We start from the raw sequence: 20,545 nt of genomic DNA, 5'->3' as shown, positions 1-20,545 counted from the left end.
CAAAAGCTCAGAAAGACAGAACGTTGACTCTTGTCAGAATAACATGAGGTACAATTGTTTCCCGTGCTGCAGGTGCCAGGCGCCGGAGCGGGGCCCGGAGGAGCCGCTGCCCGCCGGCCCGGCCGCTCTGCCCTCCCTGTGCCTCAAGCAGGTCTTCCCCAAGTACGCCAAGCAGTTCAGCTACCTGCGCCTGCTGGACAGGGTGGCCGCGCTCTTCATCCGATTTCTTGGGGTCAAAGGGACAACGAAGTTGGGGCCAACGGGTTTCCGGACGTTTATAAGGTCAGTAAGGTGAAGGTTTCTTTAGGAATTGCTTAATAACTGTCCGTGGGCTTGTCTGAAGTTTTGTTGAACAAAGGCAGTCCCTAACCGGTACACTTTTAGCTTGTAGGTTTAGTAATGCCTTCTAAAGAACCATATTTTTTTAGAAACTATATATATTATCATTCCAAGCTCCCAAAATACATGACCTATGAAACTGTGGCTAGTAGGAACCCACGTCTTTATTCTACAGCAGCTCAGTGATAGTTCGGGAGATGCTATTCGCAGTCTTAGTCAACATGTCCCTAGTAAAAGGCAGAAATGCTGCTGTGCGGCAGTGACAGGTGGAACTGGGTCAGTGGCCCTGGCCATGCTGGCCGTGCTGGCCATGGCTGTGCTGGCCGTGGCTGTGCTGGCCGTGCTGGCCGTGGCCGTGCTGGCTGTGCTGGCCATGGCTGTGCTGGCCGTGGCTGTGCTGGCCGTGCTGGCCGTGGCCGTGCTGGCTGTGCTGGCCGTGGCCGTGCTGGCCATGGCCGTGCTGGCTGTGCTGGCCGTGCTGGCCGTGGCCGTGCTGGCCGTGGCCGTGCTGGCTGTGCTGGCCGTGGCCGTGCTGGCCGCGGCTGTGCTGGCCGCAGCGGCTGCGCGGGAGAGGGTTTCCAAGAGCCGGCTGCTGCTGCGTTGTGCACCGCGGATTTGCATTGCGAAATTGCAGCTTGCGATGGCAAGGAACTCAATTTATTTTTTCTCACATACTTTTTACTTGTGAGGGTTTTTTTTTTTCATTGTTTTTTATGGATATATCTGTTCTAGTCATGATACAAATGTCTCATTTTCTGTCTTTTATTGACAATGACAAAAGAAATAAGCGGCGGCAGCAGATGTACTCTTAAAATACAGATCCTGTTTCTATGCAGATGCATTTAGCATTCAGGAATGGATATAAACAAATTGATTTATACAAATTACAGTATATAGAAAATGACTAAAGGCATCTGCTCCATCCACAGACCAGTACAGGATTGTTTCCAGCTCTGTGTTTTCTATTGAGAAGTCCAGCCTTAATTTGGCACGTGTCAGAGGAGCACAGAATAAATGCCAAGATTTTATTTTAAGACTCTTAAAATAAATTGCCGTATCTCAATGAAATAGTGTTTGCAGTTTTCTAATGCATGTTAAATTAAACTTTTTAATATTGGATTTTTTTATCGCCTGGAGGATCTATATCAACTCTATGGCCCTTTTCTGAAATGCTGTCGTTACTGCTGGTTTCAGAAAGGTCGTGTTGCTGAGATACGCGCTGTATCACTTTGCAAGAATAAAACAGTGCACAAGTGTGTGCGTGTGGGCAAGTGGTCGCAGAGACTATCTGCTCGAATTTTAGCAAGTCAAAATGTCTTCCCCTTCAATCATTTCCTTATTCTAAAAAACTATCTAAAAGGGAAATGCCAGATGTGCCTCTAGTCCTTGCCTGGATGCTGCCCAAGGCCAGACTTTAACTCTCAGCTTTAAGTGAGCTCTGCTTGGGCTCCTAAAGAGTAAGATTCTTTTCAATTATTCAGGAGTTTGGGGTCTTTTTTTCTCCTTTCCTGGCTGGGATGTCTGGCCAGCCCTTTGGCTCGTGCAGGAGTGACAGCCAGGCTGCCAGACATCTGGAAATCCTGGGCAGCTGGCTGATTCTCATGTCCTGATCAGCACCACGCTGAGGCACAGGCCACCCCAGTGTCACATCTCCTCCATGTGCTTATCACCAAGCGCCCCGGACGCAGCCAGAGATGCCGCTCGGTAACTCACAGGTGAAATCAGTGTTCTGGCATGGAGTAATTCTGTGCCTGAGCGCTTTCCTCCAACCCTTTCCAAACAGGATCAGTCAGTAAATAAAAGAGTATTTCTCTGTGTAAACTCTGCCTCATGTAGACAGTCTGTGCAGATTTGTGCTGGATTTGCAATGTACCAATTAATTCCATTCTCTTACAGCTGCAGAGTACGAGCAATAGCCTTGGAGAAAGCTGTGCCTAACAGTCAAGTCATATTTTAATTGAAATATTTAGGGGTTATGGTTTGTGTTTTTTTGCTTATGTGTTGCAAAGCCAAGATAAACCAGTCAGTCTGTAACCTGACTTGCTGCCTTTTTGTGGCTAGAGATGGACACCAGATTGCACGTGCAAACTGGTTGAGGTGCCACTCCTGCCCAGAGCTGCTCCGGGCAGAGGAGCCTGCGCAATGGGCCCAGGTGCGTGCAGGAGATGTTCTGCACGTGGAAACTCAGGGCCGCTACCACTTCAGATACCGACACTCAGTGACCGCTGGTTTGGTATCTGCTGGGTGTGTTTTATCAGACTAAGCATGTTACGGCGGGTATGTACGTATGGCATGGGTAAACTTTGCTCCCAATATTTTCTCAGTTGTCCTCACAGAATTTTTCCTAACTTGGAATTCTGGACTTAACCAGAATTTCTTCTTTATTTTGTCTGTTTTTAACAGAAACTGCAAACTGAGTAACAGCAATTTTTCAATGGCTTCTGTTGATATCTTATATATTGATATCACAAGAAGGTGGAACAGCATGGGAATCGACCACAAAGAATCAGGTAACGCTATTCTGTATTTGAAGACTAAGCTGCAGTATTCTGGAAGGTTTGATACCACTGTTCCTTGTGGCCACCAAGGAGGATTGTCAAGGTTCCATTCAAATCAGAAATCCATGTCGATGCTGCTGGTATAAACTAGCGTGCTGGTCTCAGAGCTGCGAGCTGGAATCTTCCCAGAAATTCCTTTACAAGCTATTTTTGTATAAGAAGCTGAGCATTGCCATCAATGGATAGAATAAATCCAGAGCTAAGATTAGGAGGGAGAAGATCAGGGTGCAGTGCAGAGGAGATCAAATGGTTCCTTATGCATGAACTCCTGTGCTACTTTAGGTAGGTTAGGGTCACCTTAATTTCACAGTTATGTAAAATTTAAGTATTTGCATTTAGCATTTCAGTGTTGTTATAAGTCATTGATGTGCTTGCCTGATAGAATTGCGCTAGCAAAAATAATAGAAATGCAAGCAAATCATCAGGCTTTCAGAAATTAAGAGATTTGTTGGGAGTCTCAATGAACCAGATGTTTTTCAGGTGTTAAACTACAAAATACTCAAGCATTTCTGCTGGCTCTGTGCTTGGCCGCTCCCAGCTGTGAGTGGTGTAAAACAACAGCTTCCAACTTCTTTCATTAAATGCTTCAGATGAGTGTCACTTGTGGGGAGAATGCGAACGCGACCAGAGGTGCTTTCCCTGCCTGCAGCTCACCGTGACTGATCAAATAATTTACTGAGCTGGCAGCTGCTGCTTTCAGATAACTCAACAATTCCTTTGCAAGCTGTTCTGCAGCCAAGATTGTAAGCGACCCAGCTGCAGTCTTAGTGGAGAGAAATTATACTTCAGAATGTAATTGTAATATTTTGAAAAGGTGCCTTTCCTGCAGCATCAATAAGCCCACATTAAGTTAAAAACCCCAAACCTTTCAATATCTCATCCTGAAATAATCTTCTTAAGTGTATGTTCAAACTGGGAGAGCCAGTTAAAGCACAAAGCAACTATAACTGTTCCTTGGTGTTGGCGTTCTGCAAAACCATTGTGGTCTGGCTTCTTAATTAAAAATTAAAGTAGGTATTACTTGAAGGTTTTAAATACATTAATTAGCATTAATATGCAGCCCCTCTTTCCATCGGCTGTGGCAATGTGTTATTAGTAAGATGTGCTCCAACAACACCTGAAGAGTCTGTTGTGCAGCATGTGGTGCTGCGGGGGGCTTTTGTTCATCAAGGGGCAGAGCAGAGAGTTTTATTGTAGCAGCGACGTTTTTTGGCACTGCACCACTTTCCCTCCGTGTGCACTTCAACCGTTTGTTTTTCATGCAGCTGAAACAAAACTCCTCTTGCAGAGTTAGCGGGTCTGCCTTTTCCTTGCAGGAATGTGTTTGCAAGCCTTTGTCGAAGCGTTCTTCTGCCTGGCTCAGAAAAAATACAAGTCCCTCCCGCTCCACGAGCAAGTGGCATCGCTGATCGATTTTTGTGAGGATCACCTGGCTGCCCTGGACGAAAAGCGCCTGGTTTGTGGCCGCGGGGCCGTGGAGCGCCGAAGCGCAGTAGCTCCCTGTCACACAGACGGACCTCACCTGACGCCAGCCGCACATTCACCCCTCCTGAACCGCATGGCCACAGCTGGTAAATTTGCAGAGGATAGAAACCATCGCTATGAACGGTGCTAATTCACCAGGACAGAACTGAGAATTAATCCCAAGGTACATGCATGTACTGCAGGAGGAGAGACAGGTTCCTGAATTCCTTCCTCTGATAGTGACAATTATTTATTTCAGCTTTTTTAATTTATGCTCTTCAGAAAGTCCACTGCAAGCTCCCGTTCTCAAATAATGACCCTGGCAATGACTATTTATTTGCCTCTCTGCTGGACCCACAGCACACCCTGCGTGACAAACCACATTCATCCCGAGTGGACGGAAAAGCACCTGTGAAAACAAGGACCAAAACCCAGCGGGATGATAACCAGCATCGCGGGACTGGCAGCACTGATGGAGCCCACTCATCGCACTCAGATCCAAGGATTACTTTGCTTTGGATGCACTGGATGTGTCATGGAAAGCACGTCAGGAGCTGCAGTCCCAAGTACCAGATGTGGACTTTGCAAAACTGAACCCTGGAGTTACATTTGCGGTCAGACTTCAGGCTTTGACCATCTTCTTTCAGTGGCTTGGACTGTACATGTTGGAATCAATACAGATCTGGTCATTGTCTCTGTACTTCTTTTTTAAAGGCAGTCTTAAAACACTGAAACCGTATTTTGGATTCTACTTCTTTGTACATCTTTGCCATGACAAGTACTGTTAACTTTTTAAAGAAAAACTACCGATGTTTATCCCTTTGCTTCCACAGAACCAATAAGCTCACACTTATTCACAGAAACAAATGACTTGATGAAGTCTAATTTGGTGAATCAAGTGGTGATTTTGTGTTCAGGTACTAAGCACTGCTTCTGCAAAAAGCTTTACAGTGGAAAGGCCCAAGAGTTCATTAAATTCCAGGGAAACCAATCCCGTCTCTGACTTCAGGCTAAACTAGTTGTACTCTAGGCTTGCTTATTTTTTGCCTTTTGCATGTTGATTACCCTGTTTGGACCTGCAGTAACATCTAGAGCAGATTTTCTTTTGTCTTCGCACATATTCTTCATTTTTCCCATTGAATTGCAGTATAACTCTGGACAAATTAGATCTGTATTATTTAACAGTATATTTTGTCGAGAATGCTGGACTATATCACTGGAGCTGTACAGAGCAGCCTCATTTTTCAAGACATGAACCACGAGTTCCACAATCAGCCTCTTCTTGGCAGGCGAGCTGAGCAGGTCATGGGACTGGCTGGGAGGACATCAATAACTTGAAACTTCAGGGCTGTTCAGTCCAATTAATTTTAGTCTCACATTTTATTACAATAATGTATGTCTGCATCCGAGTTTGATTTCTCTCCTTTGTTCTATTCTTTAATGTTAATGAGCCTGCTTGTGTTCTAACGCTGTTCACACTGTCGAGGATCACAAAGCTGTGGGGTGGCAGCATCTGGGCATTTGAACTGGAGCAAATTACCTGAGTTCGGTGTCAAAATGTGGCTGGTGGATCAGAAACATGAGAGAAACATGTACGTAGGAGGACAATTGTAGACTAATGTCACTGCCCTCAGCCTTGTTTAAGTTTCATAAAAATTATTGCAGTATGAAGATAAAATGCCAAACTCCAAAGCCTGGCATCTGTCAGAACAAATGAAGCCGAAAGGGTCATTTTTTTTTGCACTTCCATTGTAATATATTTGAAGACATTCATGAGTTGAAAAATGGTTACTTCTCCTTTTGTGACATCTGACATTAGTCTTGCGATTGGCAGTGTGTTACTGGAAAACAGCTCACAGTTCCTCTCGTCTTGTGATTGATGTCCTGTAAAGACAGAGGTACAGCAGAGTAGGATTTGAAATGCTACAACTGCAAATGCCTTTCCTTACAGCTTTCAGCCAGTACTTGGCCTAAAATACCCAGGTTTTACTATTGTATAAGCCACCCTGATATCAGTGGAACACATTAACGATTGTGTATATGAACACTGAAATCTCTGTTTTGGAGATCTCTATATTCTCTGGATCCAATACAGATTTTTATGGCCTGTGCACACAGAACGAATGCAATATGTCCTGTTTATCTCTCACTGCAAATATGAAGGGTCCCTTGTAGAACAGTCAAAACATTCAATTATCTGCCTCTAGTAATCCAGTGTTCATGTATTTATGTAATTGGAAAACTGAATGCCATGGGATTCTCAGGGAGAGGAGGGGGATAAAACAGGAATGTACTTTAGAGACTTTACAACAAAGTCACATTTCTCTTCCCTCCCATCTAATGCAATTTCCTCTGAATATTATTTAGTATCCAAAGCAATTTTATGTAGCCTTTAAGTAACTAGTAACCAGAGAGACACCTTATTCAGAACATGAATGTTCATGCACTGATAATCTGATAATCTGTTAATCCCAAGGTAGCTTTCTAGCAAAAGAAACAATACATGAAAGGTAGTAGGTGGTGGGTTTTTAATAGTACTTTTCTATGTACTCTTCTGAGACTAATACAGTACTCGATATTCCATTTTTGAGCACACACAGTATGAACATTGCATACCAGTGAAGTCTTTCTCTGAACCAGAAACACTGGGTATAAATCAGAATAAAACACTTCAGCATCTAAGGAAGACTTGAGGCAAGTGAGTCCAGAATTTCAGTGCAGAGATTCCCCTTCCCTGCAGGCTTGAATCCCACTCACCCTGGGACTCTTTGTGTTCTGTTCCGAGTTCTTTCTCTGCATGAGGCTGTTGTAGGCGAAGTCACCCGAAATTTATCTTCTGCCTAATCAGGACTGGGCTCTTGAAACTTAATTGCCCCCTGCCCAAATACCCAACTTGCCCCATTACAGCCATGTATTTTGGGAACATTCAACACGCACCAAGCAGATTGCTTCACTTGCCGCACTCTTCTAGCTGCTTCCTTTCACAACACAGCTGGAAAGGGAGGTACTCAGCTAATTACACAAATAATTCTCAGCTGAGAGGCCCAAGTCCACCTGCCTCAGCCGTTGTCTCTCCAGCTCACACGCTGGTGCTGTGCAGGTCACTGTACCGGCTTTTCCCCGCGCTGCATCGGTCTGTGTCCTGCCGGCCCCGAGCTCCAGGCGCCTTCCCAGTGATGGGGGTGGCAGTTTGGGAGCCCCCCTGGGGAGGAGGGATCCGCTTCAGCTGAGCCCTCTGCGGTTCATCGGACAGGGTAGGTGCATGACCCGGGGTGCGCGAGTCGGGGGAGGCAGGAGCCTCTGCGGTGATTTGGGGAGTGACAAGGACGTTGCTGGATGTGGGAACCAGGAGGTGCCCCGGCAGGAGCAGCTGGGCCTGCCTGGTGCTGCCTCGGCTCTTGCTGCAGCCGGAGCTGTGAGTGACTCCGTCACCGCCACAGCTCCTGTTCGGAGCCAGAGCCGTGTCTGACCTTGTTCTGATCTCCGTCTGATGTACACTGACAATGTGCTTCTAATTACCCTGTTCCCTCTGATTTGTTTTCCACCACACTTTGCTGCGTTTCTTCCTAATTCCACAGTTTTGCTTCTCAGCTTGCCTAATAAACCGATGTGGTCAAATTGGCCAAATCCATTCGTTCAGCTTCATCTGTGGCTGTACGGCCGTTTCTGGAACACGTGTGGCTTCCTTTTGAGGGCGAATCCATCCCGCGCCGTCTCTCGAGGTGTCCCCAGGCCTCGGCCTTGCTGAGCTGGTGCCTCAGCCTTGCTGAGCTGGCGCCTCCGCTGAGTTTTGCGTGTGTGTGGTCAGAGGACGATCTCCGCAGCTTTGCTGGGGGGGGCCGCTCCTCCAGCCCCTCAGCCCCACACGGGTTTCCAGCACCTTTTGGTTCCACGGAGCAGAAAAGTGCAATAAATGACTGTTTGCTGAGGTGCAGCCCGAGCAGATGGAGCCCTGTGGGCTTCCTGGGGCATTCCCGTGCAGGGAAAAGCCCCACGGCCGCCCGGCCCCGGCGCTTCCAGAAGGTTCCTCAGGCCGTGTCGCGGCCGTTCCCGCCCGGGGCCTGCAGTGACCGTGCTGGGACCGGTGGGGACCGAACCTCGGCAGCAGGTTCGTCAGTGCGGAGTCGTGGCTGAAATGGGTCATTTTCACAGAAATCTGTAGTTTGGGGCCGGTGAGGGGGAGGCGGGGCCGGCCCGGGGCGGCACCTCAGCAGCGGCCGGGCCGGGGCTGCGGGCGGGTGTGGGACGGGCGAGGGGCTGAGGGGCGGGCGCCGCGGGGTGGGGTTATTGTGCTTTTCACACCCCGGATTGTGCTTTTCCCCCCTCGGACTGTGCTTTTCCCCCCTCGGACTGTGCTTTTCCCACCCCCGATCTCCCCGCCCGCGGTCCGGTCGCGTCCCTGCAGCAGGGGCTGAGGGGACGGGGCGAGCGGGCGGTCCTCCAACTCAGGCTGTGCTGGGATTGCTCAATTAATATTAAATGGACCCAAATTCAGTAGCAATTTGTAAATATTGACTGATCCAATTCCTTTGTGTGCCGCAGAGGTCCTGGATGGATGAGAGCTGGTGTTTGTGCTCCTAAATCCTGCTGAAACCTCAGGAGTTAGGTGTGTACGTCTGCCCTGGTCTCTGCTCAGCTAGGCTTGGCTTGGGTTGCTCTGCCCCCTGGTTTTTCCTCCATAAGGTGAAATGGAGAAAGTATTTCTGTCTGTCTGACTGTTTCTATGGTTCTCCCGGGTTATTTCTGCCTTCCTTACCTTCCGTTCACCTTAAGCACACCAAAAAAAACCCTACCCAGATAAATCCATGTGGTCTGTGTCTCAGCCTCATTTAACCTCCCATTGAAGAGATTGTATCACACGGTATTCAGCTGAAACCTATTACCTTGCATGCCCGAGCATATCATATTGAATTACCCTCACCTATAGGCCGGCAGTGTTTGCTAGTAGCTAATGGCATCTTTTAAGTTTGAGGTGATTTATTTGAAGGCGCCTCTGTTTTGTGGTGCAGCAGGGGTTGTGTGTCGGTGTTTTAAGCCAAGCTCAGAGAGGGAACTATTATGGTGATGTGATGCAATTTTCCCTCCTGTTGCTCCTCCTTATCAATGGGAGTATAAAAGCCCTTCCGAAGGTCAGGTGTGTCTCTGTCCCCAAGCGCTGCGGTCTGGCTGGTTGTGTTCCCCCTGGCACGTGCGTGTGTTTCGCCTCTTCTCATGGTGCTGGGCTAGTGGTGGCCTCCGTGGGCTCAGGTCGGAGCATCTGACCATCTCCATCCCGGCTTGGCCCTGGGCCAGCATTGCCAGCCCCTTCTGCAGGACGTGGGAGAGGGTGGGCGGTCAATAGATGGATAAAATAAAGTTGTGAACGGCAGCAGGAGCTGAAATAGCAACATCAATAGCCGTTTCCAGATAATGATCTAATTAGCACAAACAACAAGTTTCCACTAATGACTCTTGTTCTTCCAGCCCCTTCCTTTCCACTTGCCTGTCGTTATTGACTCCTCTGGCCGGAGCAGTTGCGCTCCCCGTCTCCAGGGCTTGCGAGCTTTGTTTACTGGCTGCCTCTGAGTTATTTCTCAGAGGAGTTTGCTCTGGGGCTGGGCTGAGCGCGTGGGCTGCTGCGTGCGGGAGGGGAGGCAGGAAAAGCGCCTGGTTGGCTTTTGTAGCTTGCTAGAGGCCTTGGGAAAGTTGTGCTCCTGCCGCGTGTTCCCAGCTGTGAAAACACAGATGCTGCCGTTCACGTGCCGCAGCGGAGGGTGGGAGCTGAGTGCTCGTGAGGGGCTCGAAAACTGTGAGTGAAGGATGCCTGATGGGAACAAAGATTGGGGATTATTATCGGAGGAGCAGAAACAAGCTGTTTCTGCCCTTGTCCTCCCTGCCTACAAGCCTCATCTCTGCACCTCCTGCTGAAACAGAAAGGCTCTTTCTTGCCATTAAAGCCCCAGCTTGACAAGTATTGACTTAGTGCTGTCACCTCCTCAGCTGTCGGTGGCCACCGTGCCGGCTGTTGCTTTGCCCTGGGTTGTGTGATGGGCAGGACTCTTGCATTTGCCCGGTTCAAATGTGCTGGAAGCTGCGGGTTCCCTGGGTTTGGGATGCTCGGCAGGTGGTGGTTGAGGGCATCTGATCCTGGCAGGTCCTGCATGTTCGTGCAGGGCATGGCTCTAGCATTACAACACATATTGTGAAATTACATTGTAATTGTGAAGGATGGCCGGCCCGTGCGCTGGCAGGGCAGGCTCGGCCTCGTGTGTCCAGTTCTGATGTCTCACCGGTGCCAGGCGCTGCTGTGGCCATTGGCTTTGCCGGGCGATGTGGTGGGACCACGGTGGCACCACCGCAGCTGAGGCTCCGCTGCTCGCGGGTTCTGATGGGGAAGGCAGCCCACGGTCCAGTGACTCTCACTTACTAAACTCAACACAAACCCAATTACTAGAAGATCATTATTGCTGATGAGTCTTGGGCTAAAATGACTCTTTAGATTAAAAAACCTCAAACAAACACATCCATAATCCCCAGCCTCCCAGCCCCCTGTTCCCATTGCTGTTCTGGCTGCTGATCTCAGAGCCAGGATTTGAACCTGGGGGGGCTTTGCCTTCTCTGCCCGGGCAGGTTCCTGGCAGAGGCAGCAGTGGGTTCTCTGGCTCAATCGTGATCCAGCGGATCCCAGTGCCCAGTGCAGGGCCAGAGCCGGTCTGAGCTCAGAGCAGCCACAGGCAGCCTCTCCCTCTCATCCGCAGGCATTTTGATGCAGCCAGCCTGTCTTCCCCCTCTCTCAGAGGAGCTAATTATGGTGATGCTAATGAGGCAGAGGTGCCAACGCTGCCCAGGGTTTTAATGACTCTCCTCCAAGTTTCCTGCTGCTTCTACTGTTGAGACAGAAGACGGGTGGTTTGGAAGGAGAGGGGCACACGGGCTGTGAGAAGCTGTGAGTGTTCGCTGCTGCCTCCCACAGCGTCTTCTCCTCTGGGCTCTATCGCTGCTGCAAGTGCCTGAACCAGAGATGTGGCTCCTGGCCCAGCCTCGGGGCTGTGAGCCTGTGGAGCTGCTTGGTCCCTTTGTGTCCCCAAAGCCGTGACAGGTGCTGGTCAGCCAGGCCGTGGCTGAGCAGTGTTTCAGATGATGTGTCTGGGGCAATAGATGAGACAGATAGTCGTGTGCATGTGGCCAGTGTGTGCTGGGATGCCCGAGGAACTAGAAATGACAGAGTAGAGGTGCTGGAGCACTTGTGTAAAATATCTAAATAAATCTTTAATATTTCTAATTGCAAATGTACATAAATTGCACAGCCACATCATTTCTTTGAACACCAACAACTTTCTCTGTACATTATTACATAGTTTAAAAGGAGCTGAAGGAGATTCAGCAAACACTTCCACTTTGCTTTTTTTTTGTTGTTTTTAAACATACTTACAAAAAAAAGATTTGTTTTTCTTTTATAAGAGGATATAAAACATAGCGACTGCTTATCAGGAACAAGTATCAGCCTAAGCAGATATACAGAGAGAGGTATATCTTAAGACACAGTGATGTATGATAAAGGAATAGGTTAACATGGAGACTGCACTCTGGGTACCGGTAGCTGATGCAGAACCACATGGCATTTACAGCAATGTCACAGCTTGGGCGAGCTGGGAAAGTCAATGCTTGACCGTGACACCTTTTTTCAAAGCACGGTTGTTTCTGAATGTTGTGCAACACCCTCAAGATTGGATTTGGTTTGTGGAGCCCATGAGCTGCATGGTAGCGGTGCTGCTGTCGTCCTCCTTCTCCCCCCATGTGTCATTCTCCCCAACGGAAAAGAAAAGGCAAGTTAGTGCTGTGTCTGGGGAGGGCGGAGGGGGCTGCTCGGAGCGGGGCAGCCTCGTGGAGCTGCCCCGAGCGCTCCTTGCAGGAGGGTGCCCGTGAGCCGCCGCGGGTGGAAGGACGCGGCGCTGCACGCGTGTTCCTGCGGGGTTTTCTGCTTGTGGCTGTCCTGGCTGAACACATCACTGTATTTTCCATCTCCTGTGCCTAAAAATCCTCTCCTTGTTCATCACAGAACAGACCTCAGTGTGTTTTCTGTTGCATCTTGGATATGGACATTAATAACAGGGGAGAAACCCTATGAGCTCTCTGAACTTTGGAAATGATAGATAACTTGCTGATTGCTTTCCTGGGAGAGCCTGTGATGCCTTGCTCAGGTCCACCAAGTCCCTTTTCCCTTTTAGGAATATTTGTAGAAGCAGAACGTGTGTCCTGCAGCAACCTGCGGGGCTGGCTGCCAGCTCAGAGGATTCTCACAGTGCAATCAGTGCTTTACAACTGCAGAAGCAGAAAACAAAACCAACCAGACTCAAATGACAATGCAGAGTAACAGTGGACTCTTTGGATGGCGCAGGATTTGCTTAAAGTGGTGCAAAAGGGGCTGGTGACTACACTGTAGTAGGAGTTGGCGTGGGGAAGGACTGGGGTCCCTCCGGTCTTTTGGCACTGAAGCCATAATCCCTGTCCCAAGTGGTGATACCTGCCGTCCGCAGGGACCTCGGGACGTTGTTCAGTCCATTTCATCCCCCTTTACGCAGAACTTTGCTCATTTTTCAGAAGTGTTCACTACAGTTTAACAAAACCCCAAATCAAAACTCTTAAAACAGAATTCTTGAGGTGGACCAACCCCAAATCTGGATCGCTGGCTTCTCTCCCTTTCCTCAGAGCCCCAAAAGGAGGAGACTGAAATTGTAACCTGTGTCTGGATCCAGATTTCCTGGTGTGAGCCCACCTCTCCAAAACAGCAGTGAGATACAGCCAAATCCTGACCGAATAAGCAGCACCAGAAGTAAGTTACTATATACAACTGTTAGTGAGATAGATACGTTACAGTAAACACTGAAAACATTTACAAAAAAAATATTAAGACTTGTATTAAGATAAAAATTTGAGTGTGTTTTCATTTAGTTTACACTTTGACGAGTTTGCACTAGAACAGCCTCTTACTGTAGAAAGCGCAAGACCGAGAAAAGAAAACGGAGCCGATCACGGGAGGTTGGGGACAGTGGTTGCTTTGCTGTGGAATCGCCTCCGTATTGCTGCGCTGGGTCTGGCTCCGCGGCCGCCGCTGGCTCCCACACACCCCATATACAGTTCATAAATAACAAACACAAACGAGGAACAGAACAGAATTGAGCCTGGATCAAAACCGATCCCCAACCCTCTGCAGGAGGGGCGCGTTTCGGTCCAGTTGTTGACGCTTGTGGGGGAAGGAGACGTGGGGACAGAGGGGCTGAGTGGGAATCTCTGCTGTAACGAGATTTCATTGTGATTTGAATTTATTTTCATACTGGCTCAGGAAACTAAGCAACAACTCCAGAAGGTGCTGGCACTGGAACTTTAAAGATTTTAACAACTCACTGTGGAAGGATTGAAGCGTTCCTGCTATTTTAGCAGAACGTGTGTTCAGTGGTTTGCGGGTCTGAGGTGACCCAGGAGGTTCTGATGGGGTGGGCAGCGCCTTGGCTTGTGGTTGAGGAGCAGATTAAGATGTACTGTGCTCGGCTTCAGTACTAAACAATTGTTTTGTGGGCATTTCTATTTTTTGCAGCACTTAGAGAGAGCACTGACCGCATCCCCGAATTCCTTCTGTGTGTGAATGGAAACGTGTTGCTGGTGGGGCGCCCATCCCCATGCCCTGGTGGTGTTTCCATTCCTCTGTGTTGCTTCTCACTTGAGAAACTTGTGTCTCTTGCAACACAAATATTTTGGAACTCAAAAAACAATAACCTCTAAACATACATCTCAGGGCAACGGGGGTTAAAATAGTCTTTTTACAGTGTTCTCGTACTGCGTTTGACTCTGAGACAACGGCAGGTGTGCGTGTACGTGCTGCGGTTCACAGTACCCTGTGTTCCTAACCTGTCTGGGTCTTTCTCCAGCTGTAACCTTGTCAGTTTTGTGACGTTCTTCAAAGCCATCTGTGCTAGTCTCCAAAATTCAAAGGTGACTGTACTTGTCATTGTACATATTTACTTTTCTGTGAGGAGCTGTGGTTGGGGGCTGTGAGTGCAGCTCCCTGCAGGCGCTGGCACCGAGCGCAGCGCACCGCGCCGCACCGGCCGCGGCCCTGGAACACAGCAGCGGTTAGGGAAAAAATAATTAAAAAAAAAAAAAAAGCATATTTAATTTTGAAAACAATTGCGTGTGTCAGAAGGCGGTTAATGAGCCTCAGGGCGGTGGGGCAGCACGGAACGCAGCGCGCGCTGGAACGTGTCGCGCTCGGGCAGCCCCGTCACGCGAGGCTGGAGCCGGAACCGGGGCCCTTGGGCTGGACGTTTACACGTGGACAGGTGTGGAGCAGGGTGTTAAACCTTAGTGGGAGGAACAGGCAGGTGTCCTGTACACTGTACACTGGCATCCGTGTCTCAGAGAACTCTCTCTGGCTCTTGGTACGAGTGACCTGCTCTGAGACTGGGAGTCAGGAAGGTCTAACTTAAAAAAAACACCAAAATAAACCACAACCGAACAAACACACCATGGCGGCAGGTCAGCGGCACAAGCCCCCGTTAAGGAGGTGACCCCTCCGCTGAGCACAACGTGTCTGAATGTGCCGAATCTGCGGTTCAGCAGTTAGGAAAGTCTAATCCTGGCTTATGCCTGCACAGTGCTCCTGACAAGGGGCCTTTCGGTGGTGGCTGCTGTTCTTGTTGGTTACTCCCTTATGACCATGTTTTACATTCTTCGAGCCGGATAATTTCCATGCAGTGCTCATTCCCAATTTAAAGAGGACAGTATTCCAGAAAATGGGATCTTTTTTTTTCTAATGCATACTGTGAAAGAAAAGAAATACAATTACCGATCTTCATGATTCTTCAGGGCTTTTTCTTGTTTCTTTGTCTGTTTTTCTCCCCAGAAATAGTAAAAAATCTTTGCGCAGAGCATTTCATCCCCATAACGAACCCTTTGGCAGGCCAAGCCGGTCATTTCACGTGGCCCCTCACTCCCCTCTACCACGACGGGCACCAGGAAATCCAGCCCCTCATTCACAGCTCAGGGACCAAGCTCAGGTAACATTCACTTTATTCTGTGGCCACAAGTACGTGTGGGGGGACAGTGCCCGGGGGCTCTTGCTTACACAGACTCTTCCTCATTATTTGTGAGGAGCAGATGCTGTAGAGAGGAATCGCATCACCGGTCACCAGGTGCCAGCGCCCTGGGCTCTGCTCCCCGGGGACCCCGGGACCCCCATCCCCTGTCCTGCCACTGCGGGGGCCCCACGCAGCACCCCACATCGCACACAGCACGACTGACCTTTCCTCTGGACTGTATCCCCTAATTAAACACTAATCAGCTGCGTCACTGCCCTGGGGACAGTCACTGGCCTCACAAAAGCCGCCTGGGGAAGGAGGGCCGGGCTGGCGGGGTTTGCTGTGGGAGGGCTGTGCTCGGGGGGCACGGGGGGCGCGGGCCGGGCTTTGCTGCGCCCAGCAGCACGCTTAAACCGGCCTGCGCCTGCTGCAGCCTGCGCCCAGCTCCCTTTATTGGCTTACTGCAAGGGCAAGGACGTTTTTCCTTGCTGGGAGGGGTGAGCATCTCCTTTGGGCAGTTTAGAAGGAAAAGGTTACTTTTGTTTAAACATTAAACACTGATTTAAATGCAACAGTGACAGCGATTCTCAAATATATGTTATTTCCTTATGCCACTCATCTCACACTTGATCTTCCCGTCCCCTCAATGTGCTGGCATTAGCATCTCGCACACGGGCTCAGTCACGCGCGCCGTCCGCAGTAAGGAGCTGGGGTCTCTGGGGGAGCAGCCGTTCTCTGAAGCCGCGGCTCACACCTGCTGCTGCACGGTCTCTGGCCAGGCCTCCTCTCCTGCGGCAGCACCCTCCGCGGGTTAACAATTACTGCTGTTTCTGAATTCTCCATTCTCTGTAATCTGCAATTTAGTTGGGTTTGTGGGGGAGATCCCATTACGTGTCTGCATGCTGTACCTCTCTTTCAGCTGAGTAAGGGCACTCATTAACCGTGCGTTGGCAGCGTCCAGTGAAGCAATGCGTTTCTCCTGCAAATGAATGGGCAGAGGGGACTGGTTAGTGGAGACGCACGGAGACTTGTCCCCCTGATACCAGTGACACAGAGGCCTCTTGGAGCAGGACCCTTCTCTTTGCCATTCCTACCTGCCATGGTTTTAGGTGCTACACACGATTTTAAAAAAATCTGATGCTAGTAGCAGGGCCACAAATGTACTTTGCTTGTGCATCTGAGCTCAATTCATTTTAGCGTCCTGAAGAAAATGGAGATAACAGTTTCTCTAATTCTTCAGTTATACAGAAATTCATTGTACTGTTTGCTCAACTGCAGCTGTTACAAAGATGATAAGATTCCTTTTCTAAAACCAAGCTCTCCCAAGATAGTTATTCCTGCCAGTGTTTAATTGATTTTGTTAGTGTAAATTAATAGTTTAAATGACTTGTGCCCTCCCAGGATGGCTTTGATGGCAACTCTCACCAACTACCGTATCGTAAGGATGGGAGCACGAACTCCTGTGTTGCAGCCCGATTCTGCAGCTCCTGCTCTTTGTGACACCCAACAAGTCATCGTCCTTCTCCGTCTGCCACCAGCAGGACAGAAGCACCTCAGGGGCACAGTGGTTTGCCTATAACACTGGAGGTCCGTATGAACCTGTCCAACGCTATCGGACAGCCCGAGATGCCAAAAGAGAAGATGTAGAGTGGCCCTCACCATGAGCCACACGGGAGGTGCAGGAGACGGGCCAGGCTGTGGAGCCTCATGGATGCCCTGTCTCTGCTGGGCTTTGCCACAGCACAGAAGGAACACGATGATTTACAAGCTTTGACCAAATTACCCTCCAGAAAAACAATGATTCTTTTCACAAAATTACTACTGTCTCCCCTCGTTTTTAATTATCTATACGGTAAATTAGCCATGAGTAGAGACTCACAAGTGATTAATAGGGTTGTTAGGAGTAAGCCTAGAATATCCCATCACCTAGCCACAACCTGTCGGAAAGCCTTGCTGCTGAGAAGATGCTGATCTCTGCCTAGACAAATGAAAAGATTATGGACCATATTTTCAGATTCTCTTTTCCACACACAGTGTTCTGCACCCATCATTTGATGCTCCCCTGCCTCTGTAATCTATAGCAATAACTGAGCTTCCCAATCCTGAAAGCCACAACCTAAAGGCTAAAAAAACCTGTGGCTTTGCTCTGGCCGGGCTCTGTGTTCCTTGTACCCACATCCTGCAAGTGTTACTGGAACAGGAAGCACCAAGCAAAGCTCTGGACTGAGCCAACAACATGATCCTTCCACAAACCGACTGAATTGTGGGCATGATCCTTCCACAAGCTGCCACCCCCCCACCCTCTGTGTCACCTGCCAGGCTCCAAGGCTGGAAACAGCTGTACGAATGCTGTGAAATAAATCACGCCCTGCTGGAGCCCGTCCCGCTCCGTCGCTGCCCGCAGCTGCTGCTGACTCACCCACGCACGGCCGCACCACGCTCGGGGCAGGGAGACACCCCCAAAGTGCTGCAGCCCTTGGTATCGGGGACTCACCTGTGCATCGATAATCTTCTGCTTGGAATCCACAGCAGCCTGCATTTCTGCGTGGTCCTTCTTTAACTCCTCCTCAACTGACATCAGTCTGGGAGCCAAACAGACAAGAAAACAAATTACATCTGTTGAGCTTTGCTAAGCGCAGGTATTAGTCTCACACGCATCTAAATCAGCCACCCGGAGTGAATGATACAGATCGTGTCCTCATTTAGTCCCTGACACCAAAGAAGCGAAGGGGTGTTGTAGGAAATGCAGGTGTGCAACTGAGCACGAAGAACACACACGGTCATTGGTGCTACCTCTTCCTACATGCAAGCCAATAGTTCAGGACTAGTCTTTTTTTCTGGTTCTAACCCTTCTCTAGAGACCTCTGCAGCAGACTGTCCCGAAGCTTAAGTGATACAGAACAGGGAAGACTGATTAAAAGCACCGATTTGGCCTGGCTCAGGTAAAGGTGAAGCTACTGCACTGGAACAGTCTCTGTCCCAGATAAATGCGAGTGCCACATCCCACTGGGTGGGAGAAAGGGATTTACAGCTTGGATTGAGGGGATGGTAATAAGATCTTTAGCTAAACGTCAGGAAAATAACATTTTATTTGTTACATCTATTGCTCATATGAACACAAAACCAAACCTGCCAGATCCTCCGAGAAGTGGAGTGGGTTGCCAGCCCTCCCCTCCTTTGTGACTCAGGAAACTATCAGGTAATGAGGGTTACTCAGAGTCAGGGCTTTAATTCCCCCCCCAGGCTGTAACCCAGAGAGGCAGAAAGTGAACAAATGCTGTAAAACGTGCCTGCACCTCTGAAGAAACCCAGTTCTCCTGAGCAAGGGTCAGCTCTAGCACCAGCCTGTCCACCTGCACCACCGTCCCCTCCAGCGCGCCCACCTCCCCGTACCTGCTGATGATGCCCTTCATCTGGATCTCCTTATCCTCCTGCTGCCGGCGCAGCCGCTCCTCGCTCTCCTCCAGCCTGGCCTGGTACTCCAGCACCAGCTTCTGTGTCGTCTCCTCCTGGCACTTGAAGCGAGTCTCATACTCCTCCAGCTTCTTGTTGGAGATGCGAAGCTTGTCCTGCAGCACCACCAGGTCCTGCTGGTACTACAGCACGCAAGGACAGACACAGGAGGAGAAAACACATGTGGCACGTTACCCAGTAGGGCTCTGCCCTTGCCAGGGTTTCCCCAGAACCCCGTCACGCCCCTCTCCTTGCGGTAGACTAGTGGCAAACCCGGCTCAGATAACCCCGCTTGCCGACACCTCCTCTTCAGTCTTCTCCACTGCGCTAGGAGCGATGCCGCGTTCCACGGGCGGGCGGGTCACTGGCAGGTTCAGAGAATGGGTTGTTAGCACAGTCTGGCATTTCACAGGGGAATGCAGGTTAGAGGGAGCGAATGGCAAACGCAGCCCGCGCCTTCCTTGCGCTAACGGCACGGGGCTGAGCACAGGCAGAAGCTGCACTGGTGGGATTCTGGGTTTACGCATGAGCTCTTCAGTCTACGACAATAAACGGGGGTGGTTTGGAGGTGCTGGAAGCCAAGGAGGAGCTGCTGGCGCCTCCTGCCAGGCTGCGGCTCCGCAGCAGGGACAGACGGACGCCACCGCCGCCTCTTGGGCCCAGCATTTTAACTGTGCCATCAGATATCAAACCGGTTCAATCCGAGAAGAGCTACTGCATGAACCCAACACCCCACAGTTGTACCGTTCATTCGGATGAAGCTAAAAAGCAGCAGCAGAAGAATCACATACAGCAATCAAAAAGTTAAGAGCTAAGTCAGTAAAGCTGGGTTCAGCTATTGCAGAAGCAGAGCATTCAGTACAACTTGCTTTGCTAAAGGGAAACGCAGTGTGCATCCGTACCAAAAAACCCATCTTAATTTCAAAAAAATACCGTTGGAAATTTTCTTTAAAAAGAAAATCTCAACTGGAATAACCTTAGAGTTAACATGCAGCTGACGATTTGACAAGCTGCTTTTCAGAGTCAGACATGGGAAAAAGGCTCCCATCTGAGTCATGAAGTCTGTTACCAAGCCACAAGTTGTTCATGAACTCACAGAAATTGTGTCTTTACATGGGTAGCTGAAAAAAAAACCACCAGCCTTCTTGTTTTGGCCACGGCCACCCGTGTAAGCACTCGGGCGATGGATGGACGCGGTTCTGTCCCAGCCCCGAGTGCTGCTGGGCGGTGGAGCAGAGCAGCTCTCCCCGTCACGCCGTTTTCCCTTTAGCAAAGCATTTACTGCGGCACTGAAACGACACACTTTGCACATGTAACCTGGAGCGATGAGGGAACACAGACGCCCATACAGTTTCACAGAAGCACTTAAGTCAGACAGAAGGGAGTTGCTTGAACAGGAACAATTAAATACCTACCCTAGCCTTAAAATAGGAGCAGCGTAAGTGAGCTCAAATGATAGCAGCAGAGGCCTCAGAGACTGAAGGAGTCGCTCCTGTCTCTAGAACACTTGTCTCACTCTCGGTTACCATTCACGTCTTACAGTAATGGGGAGAGAGATTATGCTAATGGTGATCTTTAATGTCAGTGACTGATGTGACAGCAAAGTAAAAGATGCTGCATGGCAATGAGACAGCAGGCTCCTGGAGGCTCCGCTGAGCCTGGGACAGGGACTGGCTT

At 49.6% G+C, this 20,545-nt stretch overlaps 2 protein-coding genes across 12 annotated transcripts in view; one reads left to right on the top strand and one right to left on the bottom strand.

Moving 5' to 3' along the window:
• Positions 1 to 8,006, top strand: part of TTLL11 (tubulin tyrosine ligase like 11) — a 34,943-nt gene extending 26,937 nt beyond the window's left edge. The window contains exons 7-9 of the mRNA XM_082067677.1: positions 73 to 282; positions 2,743 to 2,849; positions 4,214 to 8,006. Of these exons, the coding sequence (XP_081923803.1) occupies positions 73 to 282; positions 2,743 to 2,849; positions 4,214 to 4,512 (616 nt within the window). The 3' untranslated portion in view covers positions 4,513 to 8,006. The remainder of the gene's footprint in view (positions 1 to 72; positions 283 to 2,742; positions 2,850 to 4,213) is intronic.
• A 3,578-nt stretch (positions 8,007 to 11,584) lies between these two features.
• The window catches only part of DAB2IP (DAB2 interacting protein), a 145,512-nt gene continuing 136,551 nt past the window's right edge, over positions 11,585 to 20,545 (bottom strand). For 9 of the 11 annotated variants that reach the window (XM_082068139.1, XM_082068133.1, XM_082068136.1 and 6 more), the window contains 3 exons: positions 18,809 to 19,011; positions 17,910 to 17,997; positions 11,585 to 16,394 (listed from right to left, as the gene is read on the bottom strand). In XM_082068139.1, coding sequence (XP_081924265.1) covers positions 16,227 to 16,394; positions 17,910 to 17,997; positions 18,809 to 19,011 — 459 coding nt within the window. In that variant the 3' untranslated portion in view covers positions 11,585 to 16,226. The remainder of the gene's footprint in view (positions 16,395 to 17,909; positions 17,998 to 18,808; positions 19,012 to 20,545) is intronic. The other 2 variants (XR_014185618.1, XM_082068137.1) reach the window with 2 other exon arrangements.

This window comes from Streptopelia decaocto (assembly GCF_964273445.1).
Source record: "Streptopelia decaocto genome assembly, chromosome: 17".
Lineage (NCBI taxonomy): Eukaryota > Metazoa > Chordata > Aves > Columbiformes > Columbidae > Streptopelia > Streptopelia decaocto.
This window is presented reverse-complemented; position numbering and strand designations above follow the sequence as displayed.